The sequence below is a fragment of the Rousettus aegyptiacus genome, unplaced genomic scaffold, assembly GCF_014176215.1.
Source record: "Rousettus aegyptiacus isolate mRouAeg1 unplaced genomic scaffold, mRouAeg1.p scaffold_m13_p_11, whole genome shotgun sequence".
Taxonomy (NCBI): domain Eukaryota; kingdom Metazoa; phylum Chordata; class Mammalia; order Chiroptera; family Pteropodidae; genus Rousettus; species Rousettus aegyptiacus.
The window spans coordinates 49003724-49024744 of record NW_023416286.1 but is presented as its reverse complement, the minus strand read 5'-3'; the positions used below and the strand labels follow the sequence as shown (position 1 = coordinate 49024744).

At 37.6% G+C, this 21021-nt stretch overlaps 1 protein-coding gene across 4 annotated transcripts in view; it reads left to right on the top strand.

The window, feature by feature from the left end:
* The window catches only part of ARHGEF7 (Rho guanine nucleotide exchange factor 7), a 129319-nt gene that overhangs the window by 50715 nt on the left and 57583 nt on the right, over positions 1 to 21021 (top strand). For all 4 annotated transcript variants that reach the window (XM_016145274.2, XM_036228801.1, XM_016145277.2 and 1 more), the window contains 4 exons: positions 267 to 351; positions 2303 to 2433; positions 9889 to 10090; positions 16805 to 16893. In XM_016145274.2, coding sequence (XP_016000760.2) covers positions 267 to 351; positions 2303 to 2433; positions 9889 to 10090; positions 16805 to 16893 — 507 coding nt within the window. The remainder of the gene's footprint in view (positions 1 to 266; positions 352 to 2302; positions 2434 to 9888; positions 10091 to 16804; positions 16894 to 21021) is intronic.

The following is a 21021-nucleotide window of genomic DNA, read 5'->3' as shown; positions in this document are numbered from 1 at the left end:
AGCTCCCTAACCTGGGAAGGGCTCCCACATTCGGTTATAAAAGAGGATGGGGAGTTGTTCTCAGGCTCAGGATTAAGGTGACCTAAATGAGATTCTGGTTGGACCTCCCACCCTCATAGCACAAGCTGAGCTCACTGGTCCTGGTTTGTGCCTCATCTTTAGGATATCTGTAAATCCTACACATGGTCCTCTCATTGCTGCGAGAACTTTATCTTACATCCAACACAAGACACTACTAATTTTGCTTATTTGATTTTTCCTTTCAGACGTTTGATGCAAATGATTTGTATCAGGGGCAGAATTTTAACAAGGTCCTCAGTTCCTTAGTGACTCTAAATAAAGTAACAGCAGGTAAGACCTTTTTCAGTTGAACTCAAGGGGGTGGGAAGACAACAGGGCAAAAACCTTTGCTTTTCTATTAGCAAGGCAAAATGAGCATTATTGAATTAAAAAAATAAGCTTGTATTGCATTATGTTTTTGTTGTCACTTTTGCTGTGATTTTTTTTTTTTTCTTATCGGATCAGAATCTCCCATTTTAGGTCCTCAGGTAGATATCAGGTGTTTTCTTTTCTGTGGGCAGAGTGATTTCTACCTGAAAGTATAGCAGTGGAGAAACATCTTGTTCATATGGCTATACTCATGGGCTGTCTTGGAGCTAGAAGCACCTTTCTCTGTGATTTTTATTAAAAATTAGTATTTTTACACTTACTGAAACTCATTTATTAGTAGATCCAGTGAGTGTTTTTGAGGTGTGATCATGACAATGGAGTAGTCAATGGGTTGGCCTTTACAGTAAATACCTACTTAGGCCAGGTTTCCTGAGGACTGTAAGGCACTTAGGGTACTCAGTTTACAGTGTTTTGAGCTCCACTCATATCATGGGGAGGGGTAATTGAAGATGGAGACACAGTGTGCTCCTCTGTGAGCTCCCAGACCGCAGGGAGGCAAGGAAAGGTTCTGACCACATTCCTCTAAGGGAGGCTATGCCTGTCCCATGAGCCCTGAGAAGTTCTGTCTTGGAGAGCTGTGTGGCTCAAAAAGGATTTAGTGGCTCTTTTAAAGTCATTTTTATTTTTCTATTTACCTTTACAGATTTTAATTTCAGATTTATGGAGGAAAGTTAGACTTTGATATGTCTCTTTTGATCAGAAACCGCTTGTCTATTTTGTCATTGTCTCTTCCCATTTTTTTCCTGGCCCTTCAGATGGGGTGTGACTTACTTCATTGTGCCTGGGAGAAACTAAGTCAGAACATTTTAGGCTACAGTCCTGTCATGGGGGTCCTCTGTGCTCGGAGACCATCCCCGGTACCGCTCACAGCACTCGTTTGCTGGGTGGCCATCCAGGGACTGTCCCACTGCCTGTGCTTCAAGAACAGCTGGAAATCTGGGTTTTCCTATGATATCCTCAGACTGAAGTAGTTGACAGCTATGTCAAAATTTTATGACTATAAGCCAATCCAAACAGATCTGCTAGAAAAATAGATCTGGAGACCATCAGTTAAGGATATATTTATAGAAGACTCTCCATGTAGCTTTTAGGAAGTTACTAGGCACATGTATCTCAGAATAGTGATTTCCTTAGGAAATTTTTCATGGCCTCTTTTTTTTTTTTTTTTTTTTTTTAAAAAAAAAGTACTTTTAAGAAGTGAGTTGCTAATGGTTACTTATTGGTTGGCCTAAATGGAGTGTCTAATCATGAAGAGACTCCAGAGAGAGAACTAAGCCCTCTAATACTTGTTTGCTTTGATCCTTTCAACAACTTTATGAGGTGAGTAAAACATGGGCTACCTTCATTTTGAGGAAATAATCCTCAGAAGGGTCTCTGGCTGAAAAATACAAGGGGATTTTCTGTTGGTGTTAAATAAGAGTTTTTTGTTACCAAATAATTCTTGCTGCTAATTGTGTGAAGTGTGATCCTGAAGAAGTAGGTGTGCAGTAGTGATGTCTTGGGAATGAGACCTGGGTGGTACTCTAAGTATTTGAATTTGAGAGGCTTATATTTTCCAGATTAAAGGAAACTGTTAAAAACAGAACATTTCACAAATCTGAAAATTAACCTAGAGAAGAACTGATAAATAGTTGTCTCCAGTTAATTTCTGGAAAGGTGATTGGGGAATGAGTACAAGTCATTTCTGTAGCAGATAGAATCTGTGCTTTGTTTACTGCATAAATGGCTTGCTTTGTTGGCGGTCTGCGGTGTGTCCCTTGGTGGCTGCCCCAGTTTAGAGTCTGGTGTGCAGTGAGGGTACGTGGTATCAGGCATCTCAGCTCCCTCTTTTCTCTGTTCACGACCTTTTCAGACATTGGACTTGGAAGTGACTCTGTGTGTGCCCGGCCCTCATCTCATCGGATAAAGTCTTTTGACTCCCTGGGATCCCAGCCTTCACACAGTCGGACTTCAAAATTGTTCCAGGGCCAGTATCGAAGTTTGGTAAGTTTGAGAGAGTTGGTTATTGAAATTGGAATGTGTTGGGGAAATGAATGTGTGTGTAGGCGTATCAGGAACAACGCACATGCCTCTGTTAAGAGTTGCAGAGCAAGGGGCGGTTTGACTTTGCCCGTGCTGTTTCTTTACTCAGATTTGGCATTTGCTTATCACCAAATTTACTGGATAGTATGCTTAATGACTGCTTTTGGGAAACTCGTGTATTTTGGGGGTTACATTTTAAGATTCATAAATCTGTATCTACAGAGATGTGTGCTTTAAATACTTCTCTAATCACTTGCATAGTATTTTCTCATCTGCTATGTACAGATGTACAGAACTGTGGGAATAAGAAATGTATATGTGTTAAAATACTTAGCTGTATAGAGAAGAAATAACTAAAAACTAAAAAAACTAAAGGTGGGTTTTCTCTTTATGAAAGCATAACTTAGAGTGCTTTACTGAGTCAGGATGCAGTATATGAAAGGACTCCCTTGAGTAATGAGTTGGGTAAGGAACTTAGATTAACAGTCATCCTGGAAAGTGAAGAAAAACCCATTTATAAATTGTCAGGCTATAGGCTCTGAACAAAGAACATAGGATTAACGGTGAAACTGGAAATGAGAATTAAGTGTAATACTGAATGGAGAAAGTGTGGAAAGGGGCCAAGTCAGCTGACAAGGATGAGGCAGCTCTGCTTGTCATTGTGAAAACACGCCGAGCCCTCTTTTGAGCTAATGGGTGATTGGCACTTAGTTTGATTAGCAAGTGATGTGACTTTGTTTTCATGTAATATTTTAGTAAATTATTTTGTTAGAAACATGATCTTGTTACACAAATTTGAAGAGAAGTCAATTCTTTTAGTTTTCAGAGAACTACAGCTTTCTGTCTGCTTTAACACAGAAAGGAATATTATTAAGCTAATGGTAACCCTAAAGAAATAAAAATTAATTTGGTTAGGGGTGTATTTTGTAGAGAGAAATAAATTTGAGTTTAGTTCACAAAGTGGTATTAAAAACTGAAAGCTATAGAGAAATATAGTTTTTATGTGTTCTTGAAATTTTTGAACTCAAGCTAACTGATTGCTGTTTATCTTTGACTGTTTTTCCTCTTAGAGGAGTCCTCTTACCTTGTTTTTGATTTTATATACAATATAACATGCATTGAGTCGTTTTCTCTGTGCCAGACATTATTCTAGGTGCTTTACCTGGACTAACTCAAATAACCTTCATGGTGAGGTGTAGGGTTTAGTGGTAGAGGAATTTTGTAGAGTATTGGGAACATTATGATTCCAAATTTAAAAAAATACACAAACCACTTGAAAAATATTTTAAATTAGCTTTGTTAAATACATGAGCAAAATGTAACAGAAATCAGTGAACTTTGGGTAAAGAAATGTTTGCCGTCTCATCTATTCACTTATGGCGTTTTCATCTTCTTTTGTTTGTTTATTTTTGACTAAATGAGAACTGGATTGCAAATGTAGAATTTGAAGTAAAGGTAAATGTCATGTGGATAATGAATTTTACTGAGATCACAATGAGTGTAGGATTAATTTTTCATTAGAGAAATTTTTTTAAGTTACAGCAGAAATGAAAAGACCTCAGCTGTATCACTTGTCTTTGTATCTATGATTGGTAGACACAGCTGCTAGCGAAATGAACATGGCAAGACTTCTCTTACCATTCTGGATAAGAATAAGTATTTGCCCTTATTTTTCTGTATGTATTGTTAATGGAACTTTGAGGTAATTTTCTTGAATTTAAAATAATTTATAATGAAACAAGTGGCAAAATGTTTATTTAAAGCTGAGCGATGGGTACATGGAGATATACCTATCATTCTCTACTTTCATGTTAAGAAATTTTCCGTAATAAAAAAAATTAAGCTAAAAAAGCAAATTATAGTTTTTCAAACATTAATTTTGTGATCTCATTAAATTTCAGAGCCTAGTTTCGAAATAGTTTAAGGCACTACCATCCCCAAAGTAAGGATCAGTATTTTCAGGGTGCAGTTGTAATTGCTCACATCTCTATTTAAGAATGTCTTCCCCAACTACTACCTTGGTGCTGATTGTCTGCATAATCTTGTGTCTATGAACTCATCATCGATCTGTTCTGGGACAGATTTTCTGCCTTATGGTGGAGGCAGATTTGGACAATTCTGGTATTTTGTTTGCACTGAAGTAGACCTTTTAACTTTTTTACTGTGGCGCTTCTCAGTTGCTTTCTGAGTCTTTCTTGGGTGATTTCTTCTTAACCTCTTTTTAATATCCTGTTCTAAATTGAGCTCTTGATCTGACCCTGTGCTCTGAATGTACCTCTCACTCCCAGAAAGTGACTCCATAATTGAATGAGATGGGGAGACTCGGGCTGTTGACTTGGGTCATAGTTTTTCTCGTATTTAAGGTCGACTTCCTCCTTTTTTATTCTTAAATGACTTTTATTGAATACATTTGGGGTTTCTCATGTCCCTGCTGTACCCTTTCGACTCCTAATAAGTATGACCTAGGGTTTCTGAAGTTTTCCTCAAAGTTTGGGAGAATATTTGCGAGGTTGTTGCTGTCATCATCTTTAACTTATGAGAGAGAGCCCTGAGCCCTTAAAGGATTTCCTCTCCTGTGGTCCCCACTGCTTCCTTTGGGCCAGCCCTGGTTATTGAGTTCACAAAATTAATTTCCAAGGTATATTAAAATGTATCATGTTTTTAAAAAATCTTTTCAGTTCCTCTGTACCATTAACAAAGTATCATATTTAATCAATTCTAAGACTTAAAAAAAAAATTCTACATGTCTGAAAGTAGCATGTATCTTAGAGTTGATGGTGTATCATAATTGACAATATTTGGAAGAATATAAAACTGCAGAGCATTGTCTAATTTCTGGCATCTTATATTTGATAAAATACATTATGAGGAAACTGAAGCTTAGAGAAGTTAATTATATAAGATCACGGGACTAGGCAACAGTAACCATTGGAATAGAATTTGGGTCTTTCACTACTTAAGCGTTTCTTCTGTAAATGAGATTATAGTACTTTTAAGGAATGGAGGAGAGAATAGAGTTTGTGTTAAGGCAGTACACCAAGATATCTTGGTTCTGGATTATTGGGATAAAGTACTTGATTAAGTTATAGATCCATGATATTGATGGGTGGTGCACTGACTGTAAGAATCAGAAAGAGGCCATTAAGAACGAACATGACAGGTACAGATTACTGTTTCCGGAGGAGGTACTGTATGTACATGTACCCTACCTTGGGGTGGGGATACTTTTTCCCTCTTCAATTTTCTCCCATCATTAAATTTTACTGACATGTAACACATGTAGAAAAGCGTATGTATCTTAAGCAAACAGCTCGATGAATTTTCACAAGTTGAAAATTCCTGTGTAAGCACCCAGATCAAGAGACAAACTGGCGCTGCCTGCCTTTGTTGTGTCTGCCTTCCCCAAGTGCATATGCTGCCCTGGTTTCTAATAGTGAAGATGAATTTTACCTGTTTTGTGTTTTAAGTAAATGGATTCCACAGCATATACTCATTTTACGACTGGCTATTTTTGCTCAGCCTGTTATATTTTAGACGGTTGTGGTGTATCAGGTTGAGCCCAGACAGATGACAAGGTATAATTTCAGGAGAGCTTTTTAAAAAGAAAAGGGAAAAATTCCAAAGTTAACAAGATAATGATTAAATACATCCTTCCTGGCTTCCTGTGACACTAGTGACAGTGACAACAGTGCTCCTTACATAGCCATTGTGATATTAGACTGAAATTGGTATTGCTCAGTCATTGGAGTACAGCTCTTTGTAGTGCACCTTTTTTTCAGCCTGTCTTTGGCATCTTGACCTCTAAACAGCACTCTTTAGAGCAACATTATGGAAATCCGTGGAATTGGACATTTTAAATGTTGGCTGCCTATACTCTGTGCCATTTTTTTTTTTTTTTTTAAACCTCGCTTCTCAGACATCTTCCTGTCCTTTATGGAGTTTCTGTTACTGAAGTAGCGAAGGTGTCAGTGGTATTTGCATAACCTGTGCCTTGAATGTGGAGAATTCGTGAGTGTAGGGAGAATGTAGTTTACCTCATTTATAAGGTCCTGACAAGATACCACCAGACCTCAACTTATATTAAGACTTGTGTTCAGAGAGGGCCTCAGTGCTGGTTGTTGAGCTGAGGTGGACGAGCTGGCAGTAGGATCACCCCAGAGGCAGTTTGACCTCCTTAGGAGCCTGTTCTGCGAGTTTGTTATGTGTCATTCTGTTGTGGGAATTTGTCAGCAGGATTGGCTGTGTGCATGTTTCACACAAAACCAAGATAAGTCACAGAGGAGAATGTAATGAAGATCATAGTAGACAGCTGATGAGTGAGGACAGTGGTTTGCAGACAGAGAGAACCTGATACAGCATAGTAAGCTGGATAATATTTCACTGAACCCAGAGCAAGGACAACATGTGCCATTTTTCTAAATGTGAGCTTCACTTGGATTGGCAAGCTTTATTCGACCCCTCACCCTTCAAGTATGCCAATAAGCATTATATGTGAGGTGACAGTGGTCAGCTAGAGCTTTCATTGCCAAATGTCGAAGAGCTATTTCTTTATTGATTATTCTAAGTATTAAATATTAAGTATGTGTTTAATTTATTAGAGAAATATTTATTGTATTAACTTGAATTATTAAATATAATATATAATAGTCAATGTATAAACATTGTACAAACAAAATATAGATAAATAAGCATTAAATATTTTAGGAATTATATCAGCTCTTCTTGAAGATTTGCCTTACTACTGTATTTGTGTTTTATCTTTTTTAGTGATACATGCAGCTAGTTTAAAGAGTCAGGCAATTCTCTAAGACTTGCTATTAGGGAAGAATCCGTACAGATAACCACTTTCCATTTTTTCCTGGATTCTTTAGATATTTGTGTGTCTCTAAATAAAATGCTTATATTAAGCTTGATTTTTTTTTTTTTTTAACTTGAAATGTTATCAATGTGGACGTCACACAGTGTGGAAGAGGGTAGTTAGGGCTCTTCCACTGCCCTTGGGTTTTTTACCTGCACCATTGCTTTTTGTCTCTTCCTCCTGAGCTCCATGGTGCATTCTGTATGGTCTGTGTTTAGTGTTACAACCCATAATGGAGACATGGTGTGCTGTGACTGTCCTTCTTTCCTAACATTTTGTTTTCTGGAATTAATAATTGTTGCTTGTTTATTTTTTTGTGTATCTTTTGCAGATTGCAGTCCTAGTCTTTTGTTTCTTTCTAAGAATCTCTTCTTGTTTATTCAGATTGTTAAAGATTTTTCACTTTCCTCTTTCTAAGGAACTCAAAGTCTTCTGGCCCACTTTTATCACTTGGTTGTCATTCAGGCTGTTGGCAGCTTCCGTCTGAGGTTTTCTTCTTTATCATCCTCCAGATGCCCTGTGACCTGAGTAATCTCCTCTACCTCTTTCTCTCCATCATTATTTTTTTCTTGGTAGTTCTTCTGTTTTGAAGGAGCTCGACTTTCACTAACTTCTTGAGAACGGGTGCATGGGATGTAAAGTGTTTGAGATCTTGAATATTCTTTTATCCTAATACTAAGATTTTTTTTTTTTTTTTTTTTTGGTTTTTAGTTTTCTGAAGTTTAATTATGTGACTTGGTCTGGATTTTTTTAGGCTTATCTCGTTTGGGGTTCACATAACTTCATAAATCTGTATGTTTGTGTCTTTTGCCAATTTAGGACATTTTCAGTCATATTTTGTACCACTTTTTAGTGCTGCCCTCTTTCTCCTTTAGGACTCTGATGATACTAGTCTCAGATCTTTGTTATTTCCCACAAGTCCCTGGGGTTCTTGTCATTTTTTCACTCATCAGTGTGAGTAAATTTTATAAGTTCCCTTTTTCTGAGATTTTCTATTTTAACTATTTTAAGAGAATTTGAAATTGCTTTTTGAAACCTTTTGATGATGAAAACCCTTTCTGATGATCCCAGCATCTGCTTCATCTTGCTGTTGGTATCAGTGTCTTTTCTCATTCAAACTGTGAGGTTCTTGGAATGAGGAGTATTTTTTACTGCATGCTGGCCACTTAGGAAAGTATGTTAAGAGGTACTGGGTCCTACTTAAATTTCATATCTTAGTAGACCTTGTTGGGTTTAGTGTGACGGTCCTGGCCTAGATTGGTAGGCTGCGATTCCACCAACAGCTTAGTTTCCAGAGTCCTTGCATTGGTGTCTGGTCAGGCTCATTTACCTGGTGTTTCTGGGGTTCTGCTGGACTGGGATGGATTAGGGGAGTTGTGGAAGGGAGATTCTGGGCCTAGACTCTCTCCTGAGGCTAGGTAGAGGGTAGCGGTATGTCTTGTGGGCAGATAGGGCTGCCTACTACCATCTGGTGGTGTGGAGGCTGGGACTCCCTGTCTGATCTTTGCTGATGTCACCTGTGCAGGTGGAGTGGTGGTGATTAGTGGGGCATGGAATGTCCTACCCAGTCGGAATGTCCTACTCAGACACCCAGGTGCAGGCTGAATGGGCTTACTAACAATCAGTTTCTGCTGTCCCTTTCCTGTTCCTTTGGCTAGGAGAGCACATTTTTCTTGGGGATTTTTTTTTGTTTATTCTTATTGGCATTTCTGGGTTGCAAGCCTCTCCAGCATCCAGTCTGCCTTTCTTTTCTGACATTTCAGAGATCTGCAAGTATGCTTGATCTCTGAGAAAAATGCAAGCTATAATGTTGGTACCATTTCTTCCCATCAGTTTGGCAGAAATAAAATGGCAATATCCAATATTAGTAAATGCTTGAAGAAATAATTCTTAGGTATTATACTGTTGGTGGGAATGTAGCTTGGTATAAGTTTGTAGAACTTTCTTGAAGGGCAATTTAGAAGTAGATATTAAAATTTAAAATTTGTCATCAGTGTTCTCTGACATGAATTTAACACATATAGGCATATTTGCAAATGTGTTCAAAGATAGATGTGCAAATAGTTTTAATGAAGCCTTGTTTTTCAGTGGAAAAATACTAAAAATAGCCTTAAATCCAGTAATGGAGAGTTGGTTAAGAAATTAAAGGCATAGCTGTACAGTATAATATTATACAGCTAGTTAAGACTAAAGTAATTATAAGAACTGCTGGAAAAATGACCACCATATATTATTATTATTTTTTTGTAAATTAGAGACGTGCAATATAATTCCATATAAATGTATGTAAAAATGTGTGTATATTTATGTAGGCATAATAATGGGGGACTAAGGCCTTTCAGTCCATTAAGACGATTTCCTCTAGGACTGGAGCAGTGTGATGGTATGTTGGTCAGGGTGCACTGTGGGAGATAGGAAACTTAAATATCTCAAATTTAAACTTTCCTCTGCTGTTCGGGGCACTTATGCTACATTTATCATAGTAAAATGTAATCTAATTATTTTATAATGATAGCCCTATGCTTCATGAACATTTTTTTCCTCTCTCCCCCTTTTAGGACATGACCGATAATAGCAACAGTCAACTGGTAGTAAGAGCAAAGTATAACTTCCAGCAGACAAATGAAGATGAGCTTTCCTTTACGAAAGGAGACGTCATACATGTCACTCGAGTGGAGGAAGGGGGCTGGTGGGAGGGCACACACAACGGCAGGACTGGCTGGTTCCCCAGCAACTACGTGCGAGAGATCAAGCCTAGTGGTAAGTGGCAAGTTTGCGGAATAGACAGGCTTTTCCTTTAGGTGAGAAGGAATAGTAAGTGAATGCGCTCAATATATACTGAGTGCTTTTATCCGGTTGAACTTGTGTAAATGACCATGGGTCGAGTATTCAGATTCTTCCCCATTCTTTTTTTTGTTCAATCAAAGTGATTTTTACTTTATCCTCACATTAGGTTGCTTCTGACCAATTGGCTATAAATTGGAGTTCCCACGACCTCTCCTTGGGTTTGTTAATTTGCTAGAATGGTTCACAGAACTCAGGGAAACACTAGTTATATCTACCAGTTTATTATAAAATAAAGGATACAGATGAACAGCCAGATGAAGAGGCATATAAGGTGAAGTCTAGAAGAAGTTGAGGGTGTACCACCTCCTGGCATGTAGAGGTATTCACCAACCTGGAAACTTTCTGACCCTGTACTATTGGGCATTTTATGGCGGTTTCATCACATAGGCATGCTCAATCATTAACTCAATCTCCATCCCCTCTCCCCTTCCTGAGAATAGAGGGTGAAAATATTTCTGAGAATAACTTGAAAATGCCAAGTTTCTAATCATGGCTGGGTCTTTCTGGTGACCAGTCCCCCAATCAGCCTACTCAGAGTCACTTCAGCTGAACAAAAGATGCTCCTTGTGCTCTTATCACTTCAGAAATTTTAAGGATTTTAGCTCTGTCCCACAAACTGGAGGCAGTAACTTATATACATATTTTCTATTTCACAGCCGTATTTTGTTTATTCATCTGTTGCTGGATGTTGGGATCATTTCTACCTTTTGGCTATTTTGAATAATGTTACTATGAACATGGGTATGCAGGTATCTGACTCCTTTCAGTTCTTTTGGGTGTATATCTAGGAATAGACTTGCTGGCTTATCTGGCAATTATGTTAAATTTTGAGGAACCACTAAGCTATTTCCACAGCAGCCATACCATTTTGTTTTTCTACCATCAAAAGGGTTATTTCTCCACGTCCTTGCCAACACTTTTTTTTTTTTATAATAGCCATCTTAATGGGTGTGTGGTATCTCATTTTTGCTATTTTCTGTGGTTGATAATCAAACAGTATTTTTTCATTATGAAATTAACAATAGTATTTTTTGGCTGCTTATTATGCTGTGGTTATTTTATAAAGTGCCTTTTATCTGTGACCTCATTCATTCTGCACCACAGTCCCAGAAGACAGGTATTGCCGGGATATTCAGCATAGGGTACAAATAAATAATATTCTTTTAATCTATTCAAGCGTAGAACCGGCTGAGAGCGTGACACTGGTACAGGTTGATTCGAGATGGAAATGTCATCTTGACTTTACAGACATTATTGTTGGGAGGTGTGGCTTAGTCTCTGACTCTGACCAGTCTCTCTGGTCAGTCCTTGGGACAGCTGGGCAGTCCTGGCGCTGGCCCTTGAGCCTGAGGGCTGGAACAGACTGAGTCCAGGCTCTGATATCAGCTTCGGGGCTAGTCCCGAATTCCATTGATTCTTCTGGGGGCAGAAGAGCAGCACTTATGCCCTTTCTAGGAGGACTCTGGAGGTGAGGAGGAGGAGGAGAGAGGGAGGGTAAGTTGGTCTTTTCTCTTTACCAGTGAAGGTGAGGTGATCACACAGCTGGTAATGGGGCAGACCATCAGGAGGTCACAGTGCTGGTAATGGGCACATCATCAGGAGTGGAGCCTGCTGATAGGGCAGATGTCTTTTGAATCTGGGATTTCTTGAATTTTGCTGTGAATGACTCATTTAGATGAGAATTCTGGTCTGAGTTTCGAGTTGCCATAGTAACAGTGCAGATGAATGAATTTTTACTTTTCAGGTATTTCTCCTCATGGAGTTTTCAAAGTTAACCTTTGTAAATTACACAGAAAAGATAGTTTGTGGCTCTCACAGGTTCTCTTCAGGTGACTTCTAGGAGTTATTTTCAAATGGATTTGAATGTCGTCATTGTCTTCTGTCAGTATTACAGTTCACCCTTGAACACCAGGATTAGGGGTGCTGACTCCTGTGCTGTCAAAAATCTATGTATAAATTTTAACTCCCCCCTACTAATAGCCCACTGTTGACTGGAAGCCTTACTGATAACAGGAAGTCTGTTAACACGTTTTGTATGTTACATGTATTATATACTGTATTGTTACGATAAAGTAAGCTAGAGGAAAAAATCTGTTAAGGAAGTTGCAAGGAAGAGAAAATATATTTATAGCAATTGAAAAAAAAATCCATATATAAGTGGTTCAGTACGGTTCAAACCTGTATTGTTCAATGTACTGTTCAAGGGCCAGCTGTAGTTGGTTTCATTGCCCACTGTTACCCTTTTAAAGTCCACCAATGCAATATAGTCATTTTGCTCTCAAGTTCCATATTTGGACTGTGGGCCTGAGAACTGGTGGGTATAGATGCAGCTCTAAGACGAACGAGCTATTCTCTGTTTATAAGAATCTACTTAAGTCAGGAGCGACTGCATCACTTGTTCTATCTGAAATTCCCATTTTTGTGTCTTGTGAGTGTCGGGAGAGGGAAGGAGGGAGATTGAGGGAAACTCTTTTAAACAAGTGCATGTAATTGCATTGTTGTCAAAGAGCCCTTTGTGGGGGTTCACATGGACACTAGTTTTCTTACTCAAGTAACGAGAATTTCCTTTTTCCATTTTTTAAAAACAGAACATAATCTATTATGTTCATTATTTATCTGACAGTTGAACCAAAGGAATAACCACTTTTGGAAATTACTTCCCATCCCTAGTGTTCTCAGATTACCTGGACATATCCTAAGGAAAGTAATAGTCTGATTTTAAATGTTGGCATTTGAGACAGAAAAATGCGAAACCACATTTATCATATTACTTTGTAACAGTTGAGAATAAAACTCTAGGATCACAGTAACATTTCATTATTGCATTTTTTCAGTAATTTATGTGGCTTTGTGATTTTTGGATTAGGTTTTCTTTTTTTGAAGAGTGTTTATTGTAAGCATTAAAAATGTGCTAAGCCCCAAATATAGACTCCTCTAACTAGTGTTAGGATAATTTTCTTGTGAAACAAAAACACAGATTTTCTTTAAATTATGAGTTTCTCTTCTGTGTTAAATTTTGATTTGTTTTCCAAATATTTTTATTAATTAAAACTGAGGTCTGCCTTTAAGATGATATATCCAGGTAAGTTCTCAAGCAAATCCAATTTCTCTTTTCCACTGCTTGGGGATGTATAAGTGGCTGTGATTGTCTGCCCTCTTATGGTGAGAGATGGCAGTGTTCTGGTCCAGCATGTAATTGTGCCTTTGACCTGCATGTGGTTTCTTCTTTGAAATTGTTCCTTTTTAAAGACACATATCTTCCAAGATTTTGCATAAGGATATTCCTAATGCTTGCTTCAAGTACACTGTATTTTCTTCCAGAATCTGTACTATTATATTGAAGTTATATCATCATTACTCAGCATTTTCTGTGTATTTTTTTCTGTGTATTTTTTGGATATGTAAAACTCATGGATTTCTGTTGCATTTTATACACACATATGTTTTACACACACAATAGAGAGTTTCTTAAATTCAAAGGAGGTAGAAGGAAAGAGAAGCAACAAGGCTGGCAGTGGGAGTGAGTGACGCTGGTTGCTCCTGTCATTAAGTAAACATGGAGGCGCTCAGTCCTCAGTGCATCAAGTGCATTCGGTTGGAAAGTGAACACCACTGATGGCTAAGCTGGCTTGATGAACAAATTGTGTTCCATATCCCCACAAGTCCACATTTCTTTCCAATGATTTTTTTTGGTGCATTGAGTTTAATTTCTCTCATTTTGGGGCAGCTCATCTGTGTACAATAAAGGCATTTCTTTTAAATCTTGAGGTGATGAGTAATAACTATCCTTGGCAGTGATGAGAGAACTTAAATGTGACTGTTATTTGCTGATCCACAGATACTTTAATGAGAAGTCACACTACCACTTCCTGAGTGTCACTTTGAATATTTTCTGTTTATTTTTGACATCAGAAAGTGACGTATAATGCAAGCTGTTGGCTACAGTCATTAACTTGAAAGAACAGCGTTTGATATAATTTGCAGGGAAAGGGACAAAGGTAACACAGAACCTTATTTTTCTTCGTATCGCTTGAAATAGTGTTTTCTCTAGCCCTTGCTTTTCTTTGGTGTAGAATAGATTTGGACGTATGCGAGCACATGAGCACATGTGTGTGTGTGTGCATATGATATTAAGTTTCTGAAAGCACCCAAGATGTGGCTGCATTAGAGAATGGGCCTCTCCATACTATCTCTTCCAGATGCAGAATTTTTAATAGGTGGGAAGAGCATAAAATGTAAGGTTTGCATCTCTGAGGCATGTGTGAGGGAACCTAGCATAATGTACAAAGGGTAGAAGTGAATATTCTTACAGATTACCAATAAACGAGCACTCACCAAACTCCAGTGTTACTGGGTGCCATGGGGGATGTTCTCTGAGTGTGGCCACATCCCAGTGACAGTGATTAAACATCCTCAATTTCAAGGACACATTCCATAGGTCAACTGATGTCTAATAATTTGGGATCAGGCTCGATAGTCTTTCAGTTAGATATAACTTTTTAAAGTTTTATTTTTATTTTAAAAACATTGTTAAAGTAACACAAGCGTGTGAAAACCAGGCAAGTAGGACAAAAGAGCTATGTTAAAAGCAGAAGTCTCTTGCTCCCTTCCCTTGCTTTATGTCATTACCCCCAGGGAGAGCCTCTCCTGAGCAGCCTTCCTCCTGTATGCTGTGACTTCTCTGTGTTAACTGTATCTCTTGCCTCCTTGTCTTCCCCTTCTGTCCTTGCAAGCTTTTTTTTCTATATATTATTTTGTCCTCCTGTTCCATTTATTAGTGATGCTGAGTAATACACTTCAGTCTTAATTATGTTTCTCATGGACCTTTGGTAGTTACCTCTTGATGCTCCATTTTGTAATACAGGGTATTACCATGACGTTTTTCTACCCTTCAGTTCTCCCTTTGTTCACCTACGTTGTCCATATCACATTGTCAAGGTTGTCATGATCGCACTTGGTTTTAAAGCCAAAGCCAACATCCATTCAGTAAATATTTACTTGAGTGAACACTGTGGTGGGAACTGGGAAAATAATAGTGAAAAAAACAACAAAGTGTCTGATACTTACCTGAAGTTCCCTGAATAGAAAATTAGACTAGATGATTGAGAGGGTGATCCTTCTCTCTGCCGGCATTGATAACAAAAAGAGGAGGGGATTTTTACAGAATTAAAAAGACAGAAGCATAACAACCACATGCATGTATTTGGTTTCCGATTCACAGAAGCCAAAGACAAAAAGTTGTTACTGTGACAAACAGGGAAATTTGAATATTGACTAGGTATTAGATAACATGAAGGAATTATTAATTTTGTCAAGTGTAGTAATGGCCTGATGCTAGGTCCCTATGAGTAAGATGGACATTAAAGTATCGATGAGTAAAATGGCATAGTTCTGGAATTTACTGTATAATGCTTCCATAAAAGAAAATGGAGGGATATTAAGATCAAGTAAATGTTGATAACTATTGAAGCTAAGTAAGAGTATATATTGGTGATTATTCTCTCTCCTTTTATGTATGTTTGTAAATTTCTATAACAGAGTTATGGGGAAAAAACACAATTATAACACTTTCAGACAAAGGTTCAAGATTGTTTACTACTACTAGCAAATTATCATTAAAGGGACTAGGAAGCATATAACAAGACAACCAAAACCTTATAGGCAGGGGTATAGGACAGAGGAGACTGTGGCAGCAGAGAAACTGGTTAAAATTAACCCATGTAGAATGAATGTATGACATGACCACTGGGATGGATTTATAAATGAGGTGACAACAATAATATGGAAGATAAGAAGAGGAAGTTAGAATTAGGAATTGTTCTCAGGACTGAGTCCTCTGAAGGAGGCAAGCTGTAGGGATTAACTCTAGGCTTTGTGGGGTCAGTCATACACATGGATGAAAAAGTAACCACAGAAAAGAAAGCAGTGGATATGTAACTTACAGACAAGTTAGAAGAGGAAGATAAGGAATAATAAAAACTTATTTCAATTCAAAAAGAGGCAGAAAAAACTTGTGAGTGTTGAATCTCAGTCTATTGCAGGAAAGGGAAGAACTGTTGCTTCAATTGGTCCCTGGAAATGTAGCACCAAATTATGTTGTTTCCCTGCCCCTCAGTGCACTTCATAGCCATCAGACATACCTACCTCGCAGAACCAATGATAGAAAGGTGCACACTCTACAAAATCCGTGCATAGAGCTAGCCATAGAAAGACATATCCCTCCCCATTGAAACAATGATAGAAGTATTTTTCCTTTACCACACTCCTAAGCTACATGCGTAGCTTACAATTTAGTGTTCTTTGGTGACAACAGTGGAGCATGATCTGTCACATTTTTTAGCCTGAACTAGGGGAACAAGCTGAGTATTGCACAATTGTGAAGGATGCCAGCTCTGACCCCACGGAGCTGAGCATGAGAAGGAGATGCGGGCACTGTGATCCCTCCCTTGCCATGTGCGGGCCTTCTGTTCACCTTCACCTTTTCGGTTTGTATTTTCAGTAGAAGTTGCTGAGTCAGTAGTGTTGGACTCAGTGTGTGTATGGCGGAGAGGGTGGAGGTGATGGTGGCTGGTGCATTTGTTTGTCTCTAGTGTTGATCAGTAAAACTATATTACATTTTTATTTCAGAAAAGCCTGTATCTCCCAAATCTGGAACATTAAAGAGCCCTCCCAAAGGATTCGACACGACTGCCATTAACAAAAGCTATTATAATGTGGTGAGTAATTGCAAAACATTTTGAGACTAACTTTTTTTTGAATGTCTCTAAAACTCAGCAATGTGAAATATAGGTAAAGTACCTTGATTATGAAGAAGGATAGAAAACTTAAAATCATGCATTATCTACCACACAGATATAACCACTGTTAATTTGGCATATTTGTAATCTCTATAATCTTATATTTTTGTTTTAATATTGTATATATGGAATTGTACCTTGTTCTCGCCATGTAACTTGGTAATATGATTATATCACCATACCATTACAAGTCTTCAAAAACAAGATTTTAAAAAGGTACATAATGTGTTTTAAAGATTTTATGCCCATTGAATGCCATTATACTCATATTTGGAGTAGATTATAAATGCTTTAAATCAATATAATTTCTAGTTTATTTTGTATCGTAACATAGTCTTTCCTGGGATTGATGTGTATACATATATATATGTATATAAATATATTTAATAGCATGAAATTAAAGGAGAATGTCTAGGAATTGCACATAGTAAAGATAAGTATTACAGAATCCTAAAACTTGCTGCATTTGAAATTTAATATGAGCAGTTTGTGAGCCTAAAAAAATCTAATATGTAACTTAAACCTTTTTTGACCCCTCACAGTTGCATATTGTACAGAAAATAGAAAATGATGTTCTTTATTTGGATAAAGTTTAACATTGCTGTTCTTTATCCATTTGGTATAATAAACCAGCAATGTAAACTTTCTAAACATGGATATGTTTTGAATGCCGTGGAAAGTGCATTTATTTAGTTGCTTCTTCCCCCACTTCCCATCTTTTATTTTCTTGATCAGGGGATATAAGTCTGAGGCCCTCAGACCTTTGAATTTTTAGGTGAAATAGCAACTGCTTAGTGTTTCTTTGCAGCAGCCCTTTTATCATGGGTGTTTAATTTTCTGTACTTTTATTAAGAAATAGTGAAAAATTTTAACATTCGAATATGAGTTCTACCACACTGGCCTATTGCCACAGCCTTTGATTTGAGTCTGCATATCCAGCTTTCTCCTAAGTGATTCCCTTCCATTTGCCCCCAAGTCTTACAGAACAAGTTAGCCTCAGGGAAAATTCATTAATTTAACAAGTATTTATTAGTTGCCTATTCTGTGCCATGTGCTGTTAAAGGCATTGGGTATGTAACAGTGAATAGAAATGGCAGAAATTTCTCCTTTGTCAGCACATATTCTGGTGTGTGGAAACAATCAGTTGTTCTCTCTCACTTCCTGCCTCCAACCCATTGCCCCTCTTTTCATAATTTCACTTTACCTCTTCTCGTTTGCTGGTCTCTGCACATGATGCCACTGAACACACCACACTAGCAGTCTTTGACTTTTTTCCTCGTATTGGTCAACTTCAGATCTATTCCTGAGAAATACTGTATTTTCACCTTCTGCTTCTCTGATTTCTTTTCACCAGTCTTTTATCTGTTTTATCTGTACCCCAACTCTGTCAACTTTCAGAATGTTAGACTCCTCAGCACATCCTGTACCCCAGTATGGAGGGATCACCTTCCTTTACTGGATGTGCTCAACTCTCCATATCCTCTTCAGTGCTGTGCCTGTTGAATGTTTGTTCCTGGGATGTGGCTCTGCTCCTTTGCTTTTTAGTATAAAATGTGTTATGTGTGTGGTTTTGTGCACATAGCCACAAGAAGACACAATAAAAGTCTATGGTTTTTCAGGGGTTCTTAGTAGGAAAACCTGCCTTTTTCTTTTGCATTTGTATATAAGATGTTGGTTTCTTTGGGGGAATGCTTCATGTGGTGAATAATGCAATCATAATCCACAGTGGGAGCTACTTCTATTAGAGTTTAAAGTAGTTCCTCCTTTTCTGTGCTTTTACTTTCTGTGGTTTCAGTTACCCATGGTCAACTATGAGAAATTCCAGAAAGAAACAATTTGAGTTTTAAATTGTGCACCCTTCTGAGTATTGTGGTGAAATCTCCTGCCGTCCCGCTCTGTCCTGCTCAGAACGTGAATCATCCTTTTGTCTAGCATATATACCACCCCACTGTTAGCCACTTAGTAGCTGTCTCAGTTTTCAGATTGACTAGTGTGGTATCACAGTGTTTGTATGCAAAAAAAAAAAAAAAAAAAAAACACAACTTATTTTACTTAATAATGGCCCCAATGTGCCAGAGTAGTGATGCTGGCAATTCAGATATGCCAGAGAAGCAGGAAAGTGCTTCCTTTACGTGAAAATGTGAAAGTTCTTGACTTAAGGAAAGAAAAAATTTTATGCTGAGATTGCTAAGATCTATGGCAAAAACAAATCTGTAACTGCCAAGGAGGAAAAAGAAATTTGTGCTAGTTTTGCTGTTGTGTACTTCAAATTGTTGTAGTAATTATGTTGCTAATCTCTTTTTGTGCCTAATTTATCAAGTAAAACTCTATTATAGGTATGTATGTATAGGAAAAAACAGTAAATAAAGGTTTCAGTACTGTCCCCGGTTTCAAGCTTCCCCTGGGGATCTTGGAGTGTGTGCCTTAAGATAAGGGGAGACTAATATATGTCTGAAAAATTGTATTGGAAGGAAATAAGTTAGCAGCTTCTAAGGAAATAAGTTAGCATTTTTCTAAAATCTCCACTAATCTTGCTCCCATTAGGTATTTTGTAAAACCATGTTCTTCTAGAAATCCCGGTGGGTTGTTTTCCTTTGCATTTTATATTCTATAATTCTCTTCAGATTGAAGCATAATTATTGCCTTTTTAGATATCCTTCTTTAAATGTGCTTATACAGGGAGAATAGCCTTTTATTGCCTGTGCTATTCTCTTTGAATTAGCATTTAAGGTTCTTCCATGCGCTTCTCCTTTTAGTGCTGAATAATATTAAATTGGATGTACAACAGTTTATCCATTCACCTAGTGAAGGGGTTTTGGTTACTTCCAAGTTTTGGCAATTATGAATAAAACTGCTATGTATGTAGTTTCTGTGTAGACATAAGCTTTCAACTCCTTTGAATAAATATCATGGAGTACTGTTGACTGGGGCACATGTTAAGGTTATGTTTAGTTTTGTAGAAAGCTGCCAAACTGTCTTTCACAGTGGCTGTACCATTTTGCATTCCCACCAGCAATGAGAATTCCTGTTGCTCCACATCCTCACCTGCATTCGATACTGTCAGTGTGCTGGATTTTGGCCATTCTGATAGGTGTGTAGTGTGGTACCTCATTGTTTCAACTTGCCTTTCCCTGATGACATGATGTGGAGCATCTTTTCATGTTTACTTGTATATATTTTTTTTGGTGAGGTGTCTGTTAAGGTCTTTGGTCTTTGGCTCTTTTTTTTCTTTATTTTTTCTTTTTTAATTTTTAGGAGTTCTTCGTATGTTTTGGGTAATAGTCCTTATTCAGATGTGTGATTTTTGTTTTCCTTAATCTTTAATTTTCTGTAGTTTGAAGATGATATGCCCAGGTGAACTTTTTAAATTTATTTTTATTTTTTATTTTTTAGTATTTATGTGCTTGGTGTTCTCTGAGCTTCCTGGATATGTGGTTTAAGGTCTGACATTAATTTGGGGACATTCTCAATAATTGTTTCAAATATTCTATTCCTTCTAATGACGTTCTCATTACATGTATGATTACACCTTTTGTAGTTATTCCATTGTCCTTGGGCGTTCTGTTCTATGTTTTTCATTTTCAGTCTTTATTCTCTTTGGTTTTTGAGGATTCTTTTGATATATCCTGTAGCCTTGAGATTCTTTTCTCAGCTGTGTTCAGTGTGCATTCTTCACTTCTGTAAGTGTTTTTGACCTCTAACTTTTCTTTGTGGTTCATTCTTAGGATTTTTACCTCTGTGTACATTGTTCTTCTGTTCTTGCATACTGTCCTCTTTATCCACTAGAACCCTTAGCCTATTAATCATAGTTGTTTTAAATTTCCAGTTTGTCGGATTTATCCATTGTCCTGCCATGTGTGGTTCTGGTGCTTATGTCTTTTCAAATTGTGCTTTTTGGAATGCCTTTTAATTTTCTTAAAAGTCCAGACATGGTGGACTGGGTAAAAAGAACTGCTACGAGTAGGCCTTTAGTAATTTGGTGGTGAGATGTGAGGAAGGGAAAGTGTTCTATAATCCTAGAATTAGATCTACCTTTTCATGAACCTG